At 38.4% G+C, this 16,659-nt stretch overlaps 1 protein-coding gene across 1 annotated transcript in view; it reads left to right on the forward strand.

The window, feature by feature from the left end:
• The window catches only part of LOC124777105 (zinc finger protein 431-like), a 45,427-nt gene extending 31,552 nt beyond the window's left edge, over positions 1–13,875 (forward strand). The window contains exons 3-4 of the mRNA XM_047252389.1: positions 935–1,218; positions 9,493–13,875. Coding sequence (XP_047108345.1) covers positions 935–1,218; positions 9,493–10,240 — 1,032 coding nt within the window. The 3' untranslated portion in view covers positions 10,241–13,875. The remainder of the gene's footprint in view (positions 1–934; positions 1,219–9,492) is intronic.
• Positions 13,876–16,659: the final 2,784 nt, after the last annotated feature.

Here is a 16,659-nt window from a genome sequence, read left to right on the forward strand (position 1 = left end):
TAAGAGGGAACAAAAATAGTATCACAGTTTGTCCGAAAATCACGAAATGGACTACCAACATACCAGGGTCTTGGCACAGTCATCTAAATACTGGGACAGCGTCTTTAGAGAGGCTATCGAAATTCGTACCAGGGATGGACTCATCAACCAAGATTACGGCTATAACCTCAGCACGGCATGGGAACCAGCATTGGGTCTAATTAAAAAGACGTTCAGCAGAGAAAATGCATGGGCGACCAGAGCGGACGAGGCAATTACACTGGCACCACCATAGACGCCGATGCGTGGGCGCAGACCGCGGAGAGAACACCACGCAGGGGGAGGGGGTTTAAGACGGCCGCTCAGTTCGTCAGCACACCTGACTGGACTGTTAGAGCAGGATATAACATTGTTTGCTTATTTCAGTTTTTGATGCACCACCCAGGGCATGTTAGGAGCCGACAGTCGCAATCAGTGTGGTAGTTAGAGGCTATATTAACTGATATTGCTAAAGAAATTATTTTTAGTATTTGTGGAACCCAGAAGTTGGCATTTAAAAAGCATAAACTTTTGTTATATAACATTGAATAGAAGGGGGACTAAAAGTTACAGTATTTGAAATTGCCAAATAAATTAATATGGAAGCCCATTGCATCAGAACAGGAAATTATTTTTTTTAATTTTGAACACAATCACATTTGTAATACAGTAACAGTCATCAATTTTGGCCATATATTAGCCATCTTCAGATTCTAAAACAAAAAGAAGGGTGTAATATCACAATTCTTCATACAGAGAATATCATTTTTTTGAAGAATGGGAAAAGCTTAGGATGAATGTATTAGTGTGATTTCTCTTGTATTGCTTGGGGAATCCTCTCTTTTTAATCATAATTCAATGGTTTATTTGTTCGTGACATTCTTTATCTAACAGTTGCATGTTGTATATTTTACAGTGTGAACTTTGTGGAAAGCGATTTGTGCATCATACAAGTTTCAATATGCACACATTGGCCCACACTGGTCAGAAGAGTTACAAATGTGGTCTCTGTGGCTTGGCACTGCTGTCTGGATCACACCTTAAGCGACACTCAAGAGTCCACACAGGAGAGCGACCTTATCAGTGCCAGACATGTGGAAAACGTTTTGCCGAGAGATACAACTTAGTTGCTCATACACGAGTCCATGACACTAGCTCTAACTCTGGTGTAAGAGATGGAGGCTACAAGAAACATCACAGGTACTTAAAAAGCATTATCCTGAAAGTCATTAAAGAAAAATTGATGTGTTGTATTTGAAAGTCCATTATGTCATATGTGATTAGTTGCTTGTAATCCTTCAGGTGAGCTTCATAGCTAGTGTTCTATAATAGCAAGTTATTTAAGCATGACAGAATACATCTGTTTTTTCTTCTTTCACAAATGTTACTATTGAAAGTGAGACATGTAATTGTATTATGGATAGAACAGGCCATATAATCATGTTTGCATTTCTGAATGAAAAGTTGATTTATCAATATACATATATTCAGACTTTTTTGTTCATATCCATTTTCATTATTCTTGTCTAATGGTAACAAAATAACTAGTGCAAAACTCATTAGAGCTGAAATGCATTTTGCTCACTATCTCTCAGGGCTGAGGGAAAGAGATAATGATCACCTCTGACTGTAGTTGCTTGTTGGTAACCTTCCCTTATCGTAGAGAATCTCTTCATTTTTCAGTGTAACTATACGTTCATGAAATTAAATAACACTTTGGTGCACATCAGTGACAGTAGTTGCTTCATACTGCAACTGAACGACATGTGTCCTACCACTGACTAGACATGTCAGATATTGTAGTAAATCGTGTTGCTGAGACACTACACTAACTTTACTACACTAACTTTACTCATGCTGAGTAACATGTAGTCCTAGAGGTTTAAGCCTGAACTTATTAGTGTTATGCCTAGATGACATATCTAAGAAAGAGCAACAACCTTTTTCTCTATCTGTTGAAGGTTTTGTGTATAGCACTTCATTATATAAATTTTTCTATTGTTGCTTACAAATTGCTTGACTTAAATGAATGTAAACTCGAGACACAACTAGCTACACCAACCAAATATTTTGTGATAACCTCATTAAATTCCAAGAATTGGGCTGATGGCACAAATGTAACAGCTAAAAATTTAACTTATTGCTGTAATGAAAATACATTAAGGTCAAGCAAAAATATATGATCTTAAGCTTGTCAGCAACAGAAACTTTCTGCAGCATTCACTGAGATAATAGCTCTAAGTCCATGCATCACAACAGTCTAGTTAGCATTTGCAACTCTTATCTTTTTGGCAGTTTATCAATTAGTCTCCTACCTGCTTTGTTACATTTGGCTTGTCTGCATTTCATTGTTGCTGTACTCTCTTCGCTTGCTCAAGCCTTATGCAAACATGCACTCATGGTGTCTGCAGATTTTCCATTGTGTGCTGTTGTTGGTAATGATTTGCACGATGAATCTTTAGAAGTTGACATGGTGCATCATGAGTGAGATGTAGGGAGCCAGTGAGATTCTTGTTGGTAATTTCCTATGATTCATAAATAAAGTTAGGTGATTTTTGTTATATAAGGTTATAACTTAACTGCATCAGTGGAATTTGTGGCAAAGTTGGAAATAAGACATACAAATAGAGTATTGCAATGACGAATGTATATCTCAGGCTATGCTAGACATCAAACTATATGGCAATTTTATTTTCGTGTTGAGGTTTGTTGGTTTCACCAACTCAGAAGAAAATTACCATATTCCAACATGATCTAGACCTAGATCTTGGACTAAGCTACAGATCAGTCTCTCACCACAAGCACATTTTTTTTTTTTTTTTTACTTTCACATTCTTTGGCTTCACCAACCCACAGTTTACTTTCACATTTGTTGATTTCACCAACTCACAACCAAATTTTCACATTCCAACATAACATAGGCCTCAGGTTTCAGTACAGTTCAGTGCGTACGCACATCGTGGTTTTTCCAGTCACCAAAGAAATACAAAAATCAGTAAGCAACCTTAAAATTCATAATAACCAGATCAGTAAAAGTTATTCTGGTGCTCGCCATATCAAAAACAAATATAACCAATTCATATCTCCTGCCAAAAGAAATCGTTAGATTTAGTGATTGTCACAGGCTACCGAGTAGTATCACCAGATTGCCTGTGACCAACGTCAATGAATTGCCAACATCCACGCACAACATAAGAGCCTTACCCTCTCCCCTAAAACCCACATCCTTTCGTCTTTCCCTCTCCTTCCCTCTTTCCTCCATATATATATGAAACATTCCACATGGGAATGGCCACTTTCCTTGATGTTGACCTCCACCTTTCCAATGGCCAGCTTCACACGTCAATCCACATCAAACCCACCAACAAGCAACAGTACCTCCATTATGACAGCTGCCACCCATTCCACATCAAACGGTCCCTTCCCTACAGCGTAGGTCTTCGTGGCAAACGAATCTGCTCCAGTCCGGAATCCCTGAACCATTACACCAACAACCTGACAACAGCTTTCGCATCCCGCAACTACCATCCCGATCTGGTACAGAAGCAAATAACCAGAGCCACTTCCTCATCCTCTCAAACCCAGAACCTCCCACAGAAGAAACACAAAAGTGCCCCACTTGTGACAGGATACTTTCCGGGACTGGATCAGACTCTGAATGTGGCCCTCCAGCAGGGATACGACTTCCTCAAATCCTGCCCTGAAATGAGATCCATCCTTCATGAAATCCTCCCCACTCCACCAAGAGTGTCTTTCCGCCGTCCACCTAACCTTCGTAACCTCTTAGTTCATCCCTATGAAATCCCCAAACCACCTTCCCTACCCTCTGGCTCCTACCCTTGTAACTGCCCCCGGTGTAAAACCTGTACCATGCACCCTCCCACCACCACCTACTCCAGTCCTGTAACCCGGAAGGTGTACATGATCAAAGGCAGAGCCACGTGTGAAAGCACCCACGTGATTTACCAACTGACCTGCCTACACTGTGATGCATTCTATGTGGGAATGACCAGCAACAAACTGTCCATTCGCATGAATGGACACAGGCAGACAGTGTTTGTTGGTAATGAGGATCACCCTGTGGCTAAACATGCCTTGGTGCACGGCCAGCACATCTTGGCACAGTGTTACACCGTCCGGGTTATCTGGATACTTCCCACTAACACCAACCTATCCGAACTCCGGAGATGGGAACTTGCTCTACAATATATCCTCTCTTCCCGTTATCCACCAGGCCTCAATCTCCGCTAATTTCAAGTTGCCGCCACTCATACCTCACCTGTCATTCAACAACATCTTTGCCTCTGCACTTCCGCCTCGACTGACAGCTCGGCCCAAACTCTTTGCCTCTGTATATGTCTGCTTGTGTCTGTTTATGTGTGGATGGATATATGTGTGTGTGTGTGTGTGTGTGCGTGCGAGTGTGTACCCGTCCTTTTTTCCCCCTAAGGTAAGTCTTTCCGCTCCCGGGATTGGAATGACTCCTTACCCTCTCCCTTAAAACCCACATCCTTTCGTCTTTCCCTCTCCTTCCCTCTTTCCTGATGAGGCAACAGTTTGTTGCGAAAGCTTGAATTTTGTGTGTATGTTTGTGTTTGTTTGTGTGTCTATCGACGTGCCAGCGCTTTCGTTTGGTAAGTCACATCATCTTGGTTTATATATATACTAAAAGCCTTTTAGGTCTCAGTAAATGGCCAAACAATGTTGTTTCCTGCTTCTAGGTAGTACCCATGAGATTTTCTTCTTTATATCCTGTAAAACATTTTCATTGATTTTATCTGTATAGATTATCTTCATTCTTATCACTCCTATTTCCATCATAATTCTCTCAGTTTTCAACAGTGGTTAACAAACTCATGTTTCTTCCTTTACATAGGAAGCAGTTTTTATACTTGTATTTGTTGTTGTTGTTGTTGTTGCTGTGGTCTTCAGTCCTGAGACTGGTTTGTATCCTGTGCAAGCTGCTTCATCTCCCAGTGCGTACTGCAGCCTACCTCCTTCTGAATCTGCGTAGTGTATTCATCTCTTGGTCTCCCTCTACGATTTTTACCCTCCACGCTGCCCTCCAGTACTATATTGGTGATCCCTTGATGCCTTAGAACATGTCCTATCAGCTGATCCCTTCTTCTAGTCAAGTTGTGCCACAAACTCCTCTTCTCCCCAATTCTATTCAATACCTCCTCATTAGCTATGTGATCTACCCATTTAATCTTCAGAATTCTTCTGTAGTACCACATTTCGAGAGCTTCTATTCTCTTCTTGTCCAAGCTATTTATCATCCATGTTTCACTTCCATACATGGCTACACTCCATACAAATACTTTCAGAAATGACTTCCTGACACTTAAATCTATACTCGATGTTAACAAATTTCTCTTCTTCAGAAATGCTTTCCTTGCCATTGCCAGTCTACATTTTATATCCTCTCTACTTCGACGATCATCAGTTATTTTGCTCCCCAAAGAGCAAAACTCCTTTACTACTTTAAGTGTCTCATTTCCTAATCTAATTCCCTCAGTATCATCTGGCTTAATTCGACTACATTCCATTATCCTAGTTTTGCTTTTGTTGATGTTCATCATATATACTCCTTTCAAGACACTGTCGATTCCGTTCAACTGCTCTTCCAAGTCCTTTGCTGTCTCTGACATAATTACAATGTCATCGGCAAACCTAAAAGTTTTTATTTCTTCTCCATGGATTTTAATTCCTACTCCGAATTTTTCTTATGTTTCCTTTACTGCTTGCTCAATATACAGATTGAATAATATCGGGGAGAGGCTACAACCCTGTCTCACTCCCTTCCCAACCACTGCTTCCCTTTCATGTCCCTCGGCTGTTATTAATGCCATCTGGTTTCCGTACAAATTGTAAATAGATCTTAGAAACATAGGTTTGCCTTTCCTTAATCTATCTTCTAAGATACGTCGTAAGGTCAGTTTTACCTCATGTGTTCCAATATTTATATGGAATCCAAACTGATCTTCCCTGAGGTCGGCTTCTACCAGTTTTTCCATTCATCTGTAAAGAATTCACATTATTATTTTGCAGCCGTGATTTATTAAACTGATAGTTCGGTAATTTTCACATCTGTCAACACCTGCTTTCTTTGGGATTGGAATTATTATATTCTTCTTGAAGTCTGAGGGTATTTCGCCTGTCTCATACATCTTGCTCACCTGATGGTAGAGTTTTGTCAGGACTGGCTCTCCCAAGGCTGTCAGTAGTTCTAATGGAATGTTGTCTACTCCCGGGGCCTTGTTTCGACTCAGGTCTTTCAGTGCTCTGTCAAACTCTTCACGCAGCATCATATCTCCCATTTCATCTTCATCTACATCCTCTTCGATTTCCATAATATTGTCCTCCAGTACATCGCCCTTGTATAGACCCTGTATATACTCCTTCCACCTTTCTGGTTTCCCTTCTTTGCTTAAAACTGGGTTTCCATCTGAGCTCTTGATATTCGTAGAAGTGGTTCTCTTTTTTCCAAAGGTCTCTTTAATTTTCCTGTAGGCAGTATCTATCTTACCCCTAGTGAGATAAGCCTCTACATCCTTACATTTGTCCTCTAGCCATGCGTGCTTAGCCATTTTGCACTTCCTGTCGATCTCATTTTTGAGATCTTTGTATTCCTTTTTGCCTGCTTCATTTACCGCATTTTTATATTTTCTCCTTTCATCAATTAAATTCAATATTTCTTCTGTTACCCAAGGATTTCTACCAGCCCTCGTCTTTTTACCTACTTGATCCTCTGCTGCCTGTACTACTTCATCCCTCAAAGCTCCCATTCTTCTTCTATTGTACTTCTTTCCCCCATTCCTGTCAATTGTTCCTTTATGCTCTCCCTGAAACTCTTTACAACCTTTGGTTTAGTCAGTTTATCCAGGTCCCATCTCCTTAAATTCCCACCTTTTTGCAGTTTCTTCAGTTTCAATCTACAGTTCATAACCAATAGATTGTGGTCAGAGTCCACATCTGCCCCTGGTAATGTCTTACAATTTAAAACCTGGTTCCTAAAACTCTGTCTTACAATTATATAATCTATCTGATACCTTCTAGTATCTTCAGGATTCTTCCATGTATACAGCCTTCTTTCATGATTCTTGAACCAAGTGTTAGCTATGAAAGTTATGCTCCGTGCAAGATTCTACCAGGCAGCTTCCTCTTTCATTTCTTCCCCCCAATCCATATTCACCTACTACGTTTCCTTCTTTCCCTTTTCCTACTATCGAATTCCAGTCACCCATGACTATTAAATTTTCGTCTCCCTTCACTATCTGAATAATTTCTTTTATCTCATCAATTTCTTCGTCATCTGCAGAGCTGGTTGGCATATAAACTTGTACTACTATAGTAGGCGTGGGCTTCGTGTCTATCTTGGCCACAATAATGCGTTCACTATGCTGTTTGTAGTTGCTTACCTGCACTCCTATTTTTTTATTCATTATTAAACCTACTCCTGCATTATCCCTATTTGATTTTGTATTTATAACCCTGTATTCACCTGACCAAAAGTCTTGTTCCTCCTGCCACCGAACTTCACTAATTCCCACTATATCTAACTTTAACCTATCCACTTCCCTTTTTAAATTTTCTGACCTACCTGCCCGATTAAGAGATCTGACATTTCACGCTCTGATCCGTAGAACACCAGTTTTCTTTCTCCTGATAACGATGTCCTCTTGAGTAGTCCCCGCCCGGAGATCCGAATGGGGGACTATTTTACCTCCGGAATATTTTACCCAAGAGGATGCCATCATCATTTAACCATACAGTAAAGCTGCATGCCCTTGGGAGAAATTACGGCTGTAGTTTCCCCTTGCTTTCAGCTGTTCGCAGTACCAGCACAGCAAGGCTGTTTTGGTTAGTGTTACAAGGCCAGATCAGTCAATCATCCAGACTGTTGCCCCTGGAACTACTGAAAAGTCTGCTGCCCCTCTTCAGGAACCACATGTTTGTCTGGCCTCTCAACAGATACCCCTCCGTTGCGGTTGCACCTACGGTATGGCTATCTGTATCACTGAGGCACAAAAGCCTCGTCACCAACGGCAAGATCCATGGGTCATGGGGGGTCCATGTATTTGTTATCTTTCTGTAAAACACATGTTTTATGACATAATCACTTTTATTTTCATGCAGATCAGTTGTCTTTTGTACTATACTGTGTAGAAGTTACCTGTATGTTGCACTTTATTTATGCTAACTTTTGTCAACCATTCATTTTTCTTTTCGTTTCTGGAGCATCATCATCTTGGTTTTGACAATGTTAATTTTTCACTGCTCTATTACTGAAAAGATTAAATAAATGGTATGAATGGAAAGCTACCTTGTCCTACTCCTACCCCTTTCCTAAATCTAGATTTGTTTTTATTTCTGTGTTCACAGATTGGGTTTTGTACACATTCAAAATTGTTTGGTTTCTTAAAAAGAGGAAGCTGACTACACGGTTACAAGGATGGCAGTTCAAATTCCCATGTGGGCATCCACATTCAGTTTTTCTGTGTTTCCCTGAATTGCTCAAGGCAAATGCTGTTGGAAAGGAAGTAACTGATTTCCTTCCACAATCCAAGCTTGTATGTTCTGTAACAGAGAACATTCCAATGAATTTTCCATTCATAGCATTCTCATTCTAAAAGTATTTACTTATTTGCAACTATGACACACAAAAAACAAAAATCAGGCATACCAGTTAAAACAATGTCATCAGTTCAGTTGAGTCAGTTGAATGTAAGATATTACTACAGACATTTTTTCATCACTGTCTTGCAAGTGTATTAGAAGAAAATATGAAGTATGTGAAGTTGATCTGTCATTCAGCGTATCCATTGGGAATTTTTAGTAATTTAGCTGGAGGTATGTTTTGTCAGTTTTAGTTGTTGACAGAATGCAAAATCAGTCTTGTTTTTTTCTTTCTATTCTGTCTTCATCAGTTGTATTTCAAGATCTTTGATGGTTTGTTCCAGTCCACATCATCAGTTTTGTTTCTTAGAAGATGAATATTTTCTGTATTACCATTTCCTTCATTTGTCCCATGGTGTTACATTGTTACTGTTATTCATTGGTATACTGGCTTTTGTTGTATACTTGTGTTAATGTAGTTCTTGTATCCGGTATAGCTTTTAATCAGATCATGTGCCTCATCTTCCTTTGTTTCAATACCTTCCTATCAACTGAGTCGTGTAGCACAATGGTTTAGCCAGTATTTTAAGTTTTGGGAGGAACAGGCTTTGAATCTTGGTCCAGCTTCCCTGATTTACATTTCTCGTGGTTTTTGTACCATATGCTGTAACCTTTCATATCAGTTACTCTACTTAATGGGAAATATTCGTAGTAATTTATCATGTAAAATATAAGCATAGTTAAACAAGCTAACAGTACAAAGTTATTTGCATCATTTGCCATCACTATTACTTACATGAATGAATTTCTTACCTTTCATGTTGAAATTCTGTAACTGTCTGACTTTGCTGGCAGGTGTCAGTTGTGTGGAGCAAGATTCGACCGAAGACCGAAGTTGGACCATCACATGGCTCTCTGTCACAATAAGCTAGGAGAGTCAGAAGACAACCAAAAATGGATAGGTCATACTATGACTGAAGAGTCAAGTAAACAGACAGCCAGTGATCTGGGTACTATGATGCCATCAGCGACACTGAGTCAACCCCACTTGCACAATGTAGCACCAACTTCTGCTCATCAGCACCGCCCGCTTTTACTTCACACAGTTCATGGACAAACACATGGACCAGATCATGAACATAGTCACACTCATGGTTCAAAGGTGACAGCAGCTCATTCACATGGTCATCCCCATGCACATCCACTCCTGGCAGCTGCAGCAGCTCATCAGACTCTGAGTGTTCCAAACCAGCACCAGCAAAATTGGCATCAAATTATTTTTGGTGGAAATGGTGGTGTGAGGGCAGAAGATGGAGCAGGTAACTTGTTAGATGGAGTTCCACAAGTTAAGGTAGGAATTCAAAGTGCAGGTATAAATGGAACTGCACAGCATCGGCTGCTTACAGAGATGCCATCTTTGGGGCACAATACTCAAAACCACAGTGTTGGAGTAAGCATAGGCACTGGTCGAAATGTACTGGCATCTTGCTTAGCAGCTGCTGCACCACATCATCTTGTGGCAAACAGTCATGCTCCACATTTAACAAATCATCATTCAGTTACACAGTCTCGAGTGAATATGTTTTCTTCTGGTGAAAGCTGAAAATTTTTGAGTCCTTCCTTAGATCAAATTGGTATTGGTGCTTTCAGTCAATGCTTTGACAAGGGCAGTGTTATCTCTTCACAGAGAATGTTGTAGCAACCTCAAGGAGATTATAAAGGTCAGTTTCCATTTTGCAACACTTAGTTGTAAAAGTGAAGTGTTCTGGTCATATCTTCATTTTCTACCATATCAGATTTATGCAGTGTGAGAGAACATCAGAGAACATTCCAATGAAATTTCCATTCATAGCATTCTGATTATAAAACTATTTATTGGTTTGCCACTATGACACAGAAAAAACAAAATCAGGGATACCAGTTAAAACAATGCCATCAATTCAATTGAGGCAGCTGAAAGTAGAATATTGTTATAGACATATTTTCATCATTGTCTTGCAAGTGTATCAGAAAAAAATATGAAATACATGAAGTCGATATGTCATTCAACTTATCCATTGGGAATTTTTACTAATTTAGCAGGAGATATGTTTTGCAGTCGACATTAGAGATGTGTCTAGAAAGAAATCATGACATTTGTGGATGAAAGGGAGGAAAGTATTGGAAGTTATAAAGGTCTGTTGGCACTGCATATCATAGTTATAGCAGAAGTTAGAAACTAGCATATATGAAATTCCGACAGGAGATGAAGAGGTTCAGTCCCATAAATCAGAATCAGTTTGGAGCATGAACACACAGAGCACATGTAGATTATTTCAGCCAATAAATAGAGAATCAGTTGGTTACTATTGTGAATACTTTCCATAGTTTGTAACAGAAGAGTCTGTGGAGTGTGGGAGCTCCGTCCAGCTGTGATTGCCTTTGTGGTAGGAGCTGTGTGAGAAAGCAAGCTCTGCTGTCCTTTTGCAGTGCTGGTTCCACAAATGAGCTGGGTGCTTTATAATGGGGAGCTGTACCTTTTCTCTGTTGAGTCATTGCTTCATCACTCATTTTGAAACACACAAACAAAATGCCTTCAAAATGACTTGAATAATTGAAATACTTTTTTTTGCTAAGTGTTCGTTTGTTTATCATAACCCTTCTCTTTTCCCCAAAACGAAACAGAGTCGTGTTGAGTGCTTGTTGTTCGTAGCAGAAATTAACTAAGCTTTCTGGCCTAGTCTGTTCAGAAAGTATAAAGTGGTGGAGAGAATGCTTTGTGTTTAAAAGTTGTAGGCTTTTTTTCATACTAAATTGCAGAATTTTTATTTCATTCACCATTTTGTATCCCTCTGACTATTTGAGAATGTTCTTATTTTTTGTCATATTCCACCCACATTTTCTTGTGCTGATATAAGAAATTCATCTGACAAAAACCTTGTGGTGTATACTAGAACACAATGACTGTGTAACACTTAATATGACATCCAAAGCAGCTTTTGACATTTAAGTCTTTTCACAGGTGTGCTGTATTTCAACAACCCCTCAATTTATGTAGTATTTCCTTGTAGACAGGGTCTTGACAGTGGGTGACCACAGTTGTACTATCTTCCTCCAACAACTAATAGCACTTTGTGAATTTCTATTAGCACATATTTGCATTAGTGTGTTTGTTAACTCTGTGCAAGAGAATTAGGAATTAATTTGGTCTCTCTCTGACACACACACACACACACACACACACACACACACACACACACAAAGTGTGTTCTGAAAAGTGATAATGCCTCTGTATTGTCTATGTGAAAACTCTTAAAGCTTTTTAAATGAAACAAATGTTGTTAACCTTCAACATCTTTAATCTTGATGTCTACATATTTTTTTCTCAACATAGTCACCCTGGCAAGAACACATTTCTCCCAATGAGAGACCATTTTGTTGATACCATCACTGTAGAATGTTTGCACCACTTCATCAGTATCTAGTTGAAGTCGCTAAAGGTGCTCTTTTAAGTTTTGGAAACATATGAAAATCGCATGGAGGATCATCAGTGACAATTAAATGAGGGAGTTGCATTGTTACAGAAGTTCCAGCACTCATGTGTGGTCTGGCATTGCCATACTGTAGGAGAGAGCACTCCATATGTGGACAAACTCGTAAGAGTTTTCACATAAAAGTTTCAGAGGAATTGCTTTTAAACACACGCTTACATATATATGAAATGGTTTGTTAATTAATAGAGTATGAAGTAGTGGGATATGTCATAGGAATAAAGAAGAATTTGCTTAAACTCAGGGAGAACTGTGCAATGTCCAAATAGTATGGATATTTGCAGACAAAACGCATTAGTTATTTTGGATGCCATCTCATGATTTAAAATCAGTGATGGTGTAAAGTCTTTGCAGTTATTGTGTTGAAAACTGTAGTACTTAAGAAAATTATATTTTATAGCAGCTAGATATGTTGAAGTTCTGTTCAGTATTGGAAACATGTTTCTAGAATTTATAAGACGAAAGCTGTTTAATGAGAAGTGTGATGGAAATTAATGAACTGGATTCCTGCACTTGCAAAGTTACTGTGATAGCAAGTTGCAGAAAGGGACTGAAGCTTTAAATAGATAAAATGATATTATTTTGACCTTTTTATTGGATTTTACTCACCATCTAAAATTTATGCAAGGTGTATGACATCAGATTTTTGTATAATGCTCAGATTTTTATTGTATGTGTAATCATCCATAAATTCACAGCATATCAGTGACTGAATGGAATAAACTCCAATTTTGATGTGCTGAATTTGTGACTTTTTGTACCATATCTGTATTACTAGTCTATTTGATAGGATTATATTTTATGAAATATTTTGTGATGCAGAGTTTATCAGTTGGTCTGCTGAATTAATGACCATGTGTCACAGTACTGAACATTGAATTTTTTAATAAGAAAAACCTGAACATGTTCTCAAGGGGGAAAACTTCCTCAAGAGCAAAAATTGCTTGAATGATATTACTTAAAGTTCTGCACTTAGGTTTCAGATATGTATGTCTTTTTGTAGTATATGTCTCTGTAAATGTCTTTCTTTCAAGCAGAGCTTATGTTAATTTGGCAAACTGATAAGCTATTTATGATAACATTTGCCAGTCATTATTGTACAAAGTATAAATATCTACCTAATTTCAGTTCTAATTAAAATGAAACCCAGTGATTTAGATGCCTCTTTACATTAAAATGTATCATATGTTAAATTTTACTTTATTTGCTTAGCCCTTGCATCATATAATGTATGGATGTACAGTATACAAGACAACTAGTACATGTATGATTCTAACAGGATACGAAAGAAAGGAAATTAATATTTTCAGAACATACTTTTTTCAAGATTTAAATTATATAGGGCATGAGGTTGGGGTCATATAGTTAATACAAGTTTGCTTTCAGGTACTCAGCAACTGAATAAAATGTGTGTTTCATTAGGATTTCTTTTGCTTTTCAGTATAAAGTATTGGTTTTCTTTTGATAGATGGGCATAGTTTGTTGAAGAGTGGGCTTGCCTGTATTTGTCATCACATCATGATTTCTGTTGAATTTTTGGCACATCAGATGAATGTTTGCCTTGATTCACATGTTATGGTTGTGCATTTCTCCGTTTGTCACAAACAGATTTATGTTTTTTTGGAGAAAGGAGAGTTTGTAGAGTGTAAATACAGGGCACTGGCAATGTATTTATTTTTTTTGAATATATATGTGGTGGTTGATTGCATTTGTACTCTCTTCATTACTCTTATTTTTCTATAAGGAAAATTATTTTGTGAGCAGCCATCCCAAAAAGGATGCCATTTACTGTTACTGAATATGCAAGTCCATGAGACATAGCTTTCAGCGTGTTTGTATCAAATGAAAATGAGATTGCTGGACACTTAGCAGACTGTCCAGTTTTTTAGCACTTTCTATATGTGGTGGCACCACTGAAGTTTACTGTCAGTTCAAACTCCCAAAAAATGTTGCCTCTGCTACGTGTTCAGTTTCTTTGCCACCAATTTTTAGGGTTCCATGTGGGCTGGCATACAAACAAAAAATTAGAAACGGTGAATACTCCCATGCAGGTGAATAATGGGCGTAGAAAGTATCAGAAACACTTCACTTTTGACTTTTTGTTCTTTTTGTAGTAGTCTCTCCACCATCTTATGTGTGATCGTTACATGAATTTATTCAAATTTTGCCACTGCTGCTGAGAGCAGTCCATCTCATCTCCTACTTCCCAATAGCCCTCCTTGTCCCAGTGTCTTCTCCCATCCTGACATCTCCAATCCTTTCCCTGCCAACCTGATTCATCTCTCCCAGAAGCCACTCGTAAGCATGATTGCCATGGCTGCAGAGATGTGTATGTGGGTTAGTGTGATTTTGTGATGTTTAAAGTGTGACTGCACCACTCATTCACTACAAGTGATAGGTTATCTTTTATTGTTTCATGTTTCCTTCCTTCCTGTGACTGACCACTCATTCACTACAAGTGATAGGTTATCTTTTATTGTTTCATGTTTCCTTCCTTCCTGGAATACCCATGGTCATAATATATTAATATATTATTCTAGAATGAGATATAACAAATAACTTCTCATTACATCATAACCTTTTCTGTTTTCATCTTGAAAGATCACTCAACAGTTACACATTAACTTCAGTTTTAAAATAGTATTGTACATACAATGGCTGCATTAAGGAAATACACATTACTCTGAGAAAAGTGTCACACAGTTTACACTACTGCACTCATGAAATTCTGTTTAACTACATATTCCCACATCCTGCTATTTAAATTCTGCGGAAGACAACTTTTGAAACATAACAGCCAAATGGAAGTGTGTGCATTTAAATGTTGTTTTATACTGAGGAGCAAACCTAGGTATTTGCCTTATGGCACACAGAACTCTTCAAACAGCTAGAGGTCTGCGTGGATGTGAATACCTGCAGTAATTGTTACCTTGCGTGGAAAAAGTGTGCGTGATTGCGGATACCAGCAGGTTATCTGTTGATATCTGCAATAATTGCTCTGTAACTAAAAATTAAAAGACAACTTTATTGTATGCTTTATGAAAAACTATGCACTGCCACAACCATATCTTACACACAATCTGTGAAACACGTTCTGGATAACACTATGAGTATGATGTCGGTGAAGATGTAAGGAACAACTAAAGATTAAAAGAATCTGCTGTGCCGGAACATTTGATTGTTCACAGCAAGTGACAATACTACAAGGTGTGCCAGCCCATTTGATTGTTTGCCACCAGTTGTCTACTTTTCTAATGGAGTATGAATTGCTGTAACACATTTCATTGAGCTTTACAATTACTTTTTTTTTTTTTTTGTTTCTGAGGCTTGACTACCACTATATAGGTGTGATTGTGCAGTGCCCTGGAGAAGGATATGTGCACTGTTAACATCCACTGGGACTAAATATCACCTTCTTCCTGGTTTTTCACACTTAAATGTGTATTCTGTTTCCATCCTGTAAGGAGCTGTCTTGTATATAATCCCTGTTTCTCTTGCAGTAACAGAGCTCAGTTATACAATCTTGGAAAGCGACCACAATAAGGTAACTAGGCTCTACTAGGACAAGCTAATCTTTGGAATTTTCATTTTATAATTTCTTCTCTGTTTGTTAAACACATATGTCATCATTTATGTTAAGTATATTTAAAAGTACACTATGCAGTGCTTGATACAGTGAAAGGAGTAACATGTTGACATAATTTAGAATTGTTTTAATTGATGTATGTATGATAAACCAACGAAGTGACTAACATTTAACAGTATGCACCAGTGCACCATATGACAACTTGTGCCACTGCAAGCTCTCGCCTCATAATTTTAAGAGATCTGATCGTGATTTTAATGATTGGCTATTGGACTATAGGGTGAAACACTTACATCAGCCATAATCATTTAGAAAACCAAATTGCAGCCTGACTGTGCTTGACATAGCTGTAATTAACCATAACAGAAGGTATGGTTTTTCTGAAATAAAAGATGACGTCTTTTACATTATTTTATTCATCTTCAAACAGTGGAAAACACATCTAACTGTATCACACACATTACACATTCCTCTAGTGATACTGGCAGATTATAAAGCTCATTCACTCTAAAAAATGGAAAAAAGGCCGCGGATGATTCATCATTTCTGTTCCAGTAAAATATTTCGTTCAGTGCACTATTAAAAACTTTATAATTCAACTTCACATATTTATGGCTCATGCCTCATTCATTACATGTTCACACAACCATGTCTGCCCCGCTACTGTCTCACATGCTCATTACCAACTGGCATTGTCATCGTGATGGCGTAAAGCTCTGCCTACCAGAAAAGGCAGGACACAGCAGAAAGTTCAAGAAGCTAAAGCTTGCCGGTGAGCACCTGTACTAAGTAGCAGCGTGCAAGGATACTGCCCATGGTATCTTTACATTCCCACACTTAATTGTTTTGCAAAATGCAAATTAAGTCAAAAATAAAATTCAAAATCCTGTGACATTTACAAACACT

This window comes from Schistocerca piceifrons, chromosome 2, assembly GCF_021461385.2.
Source record: "Schistocerca piceifrons isolate TAMUIC-IGC-003096 chromosome 2, iqSchPice1.1, whole genome shotgun sequence".
Classification (NCBI taxonomy): Eukaryota; Metazoa; Arthropoda; class Insecta; order Orthoptera; family Acrididae; genus Schistocerca; species Schistocerca piceifrons.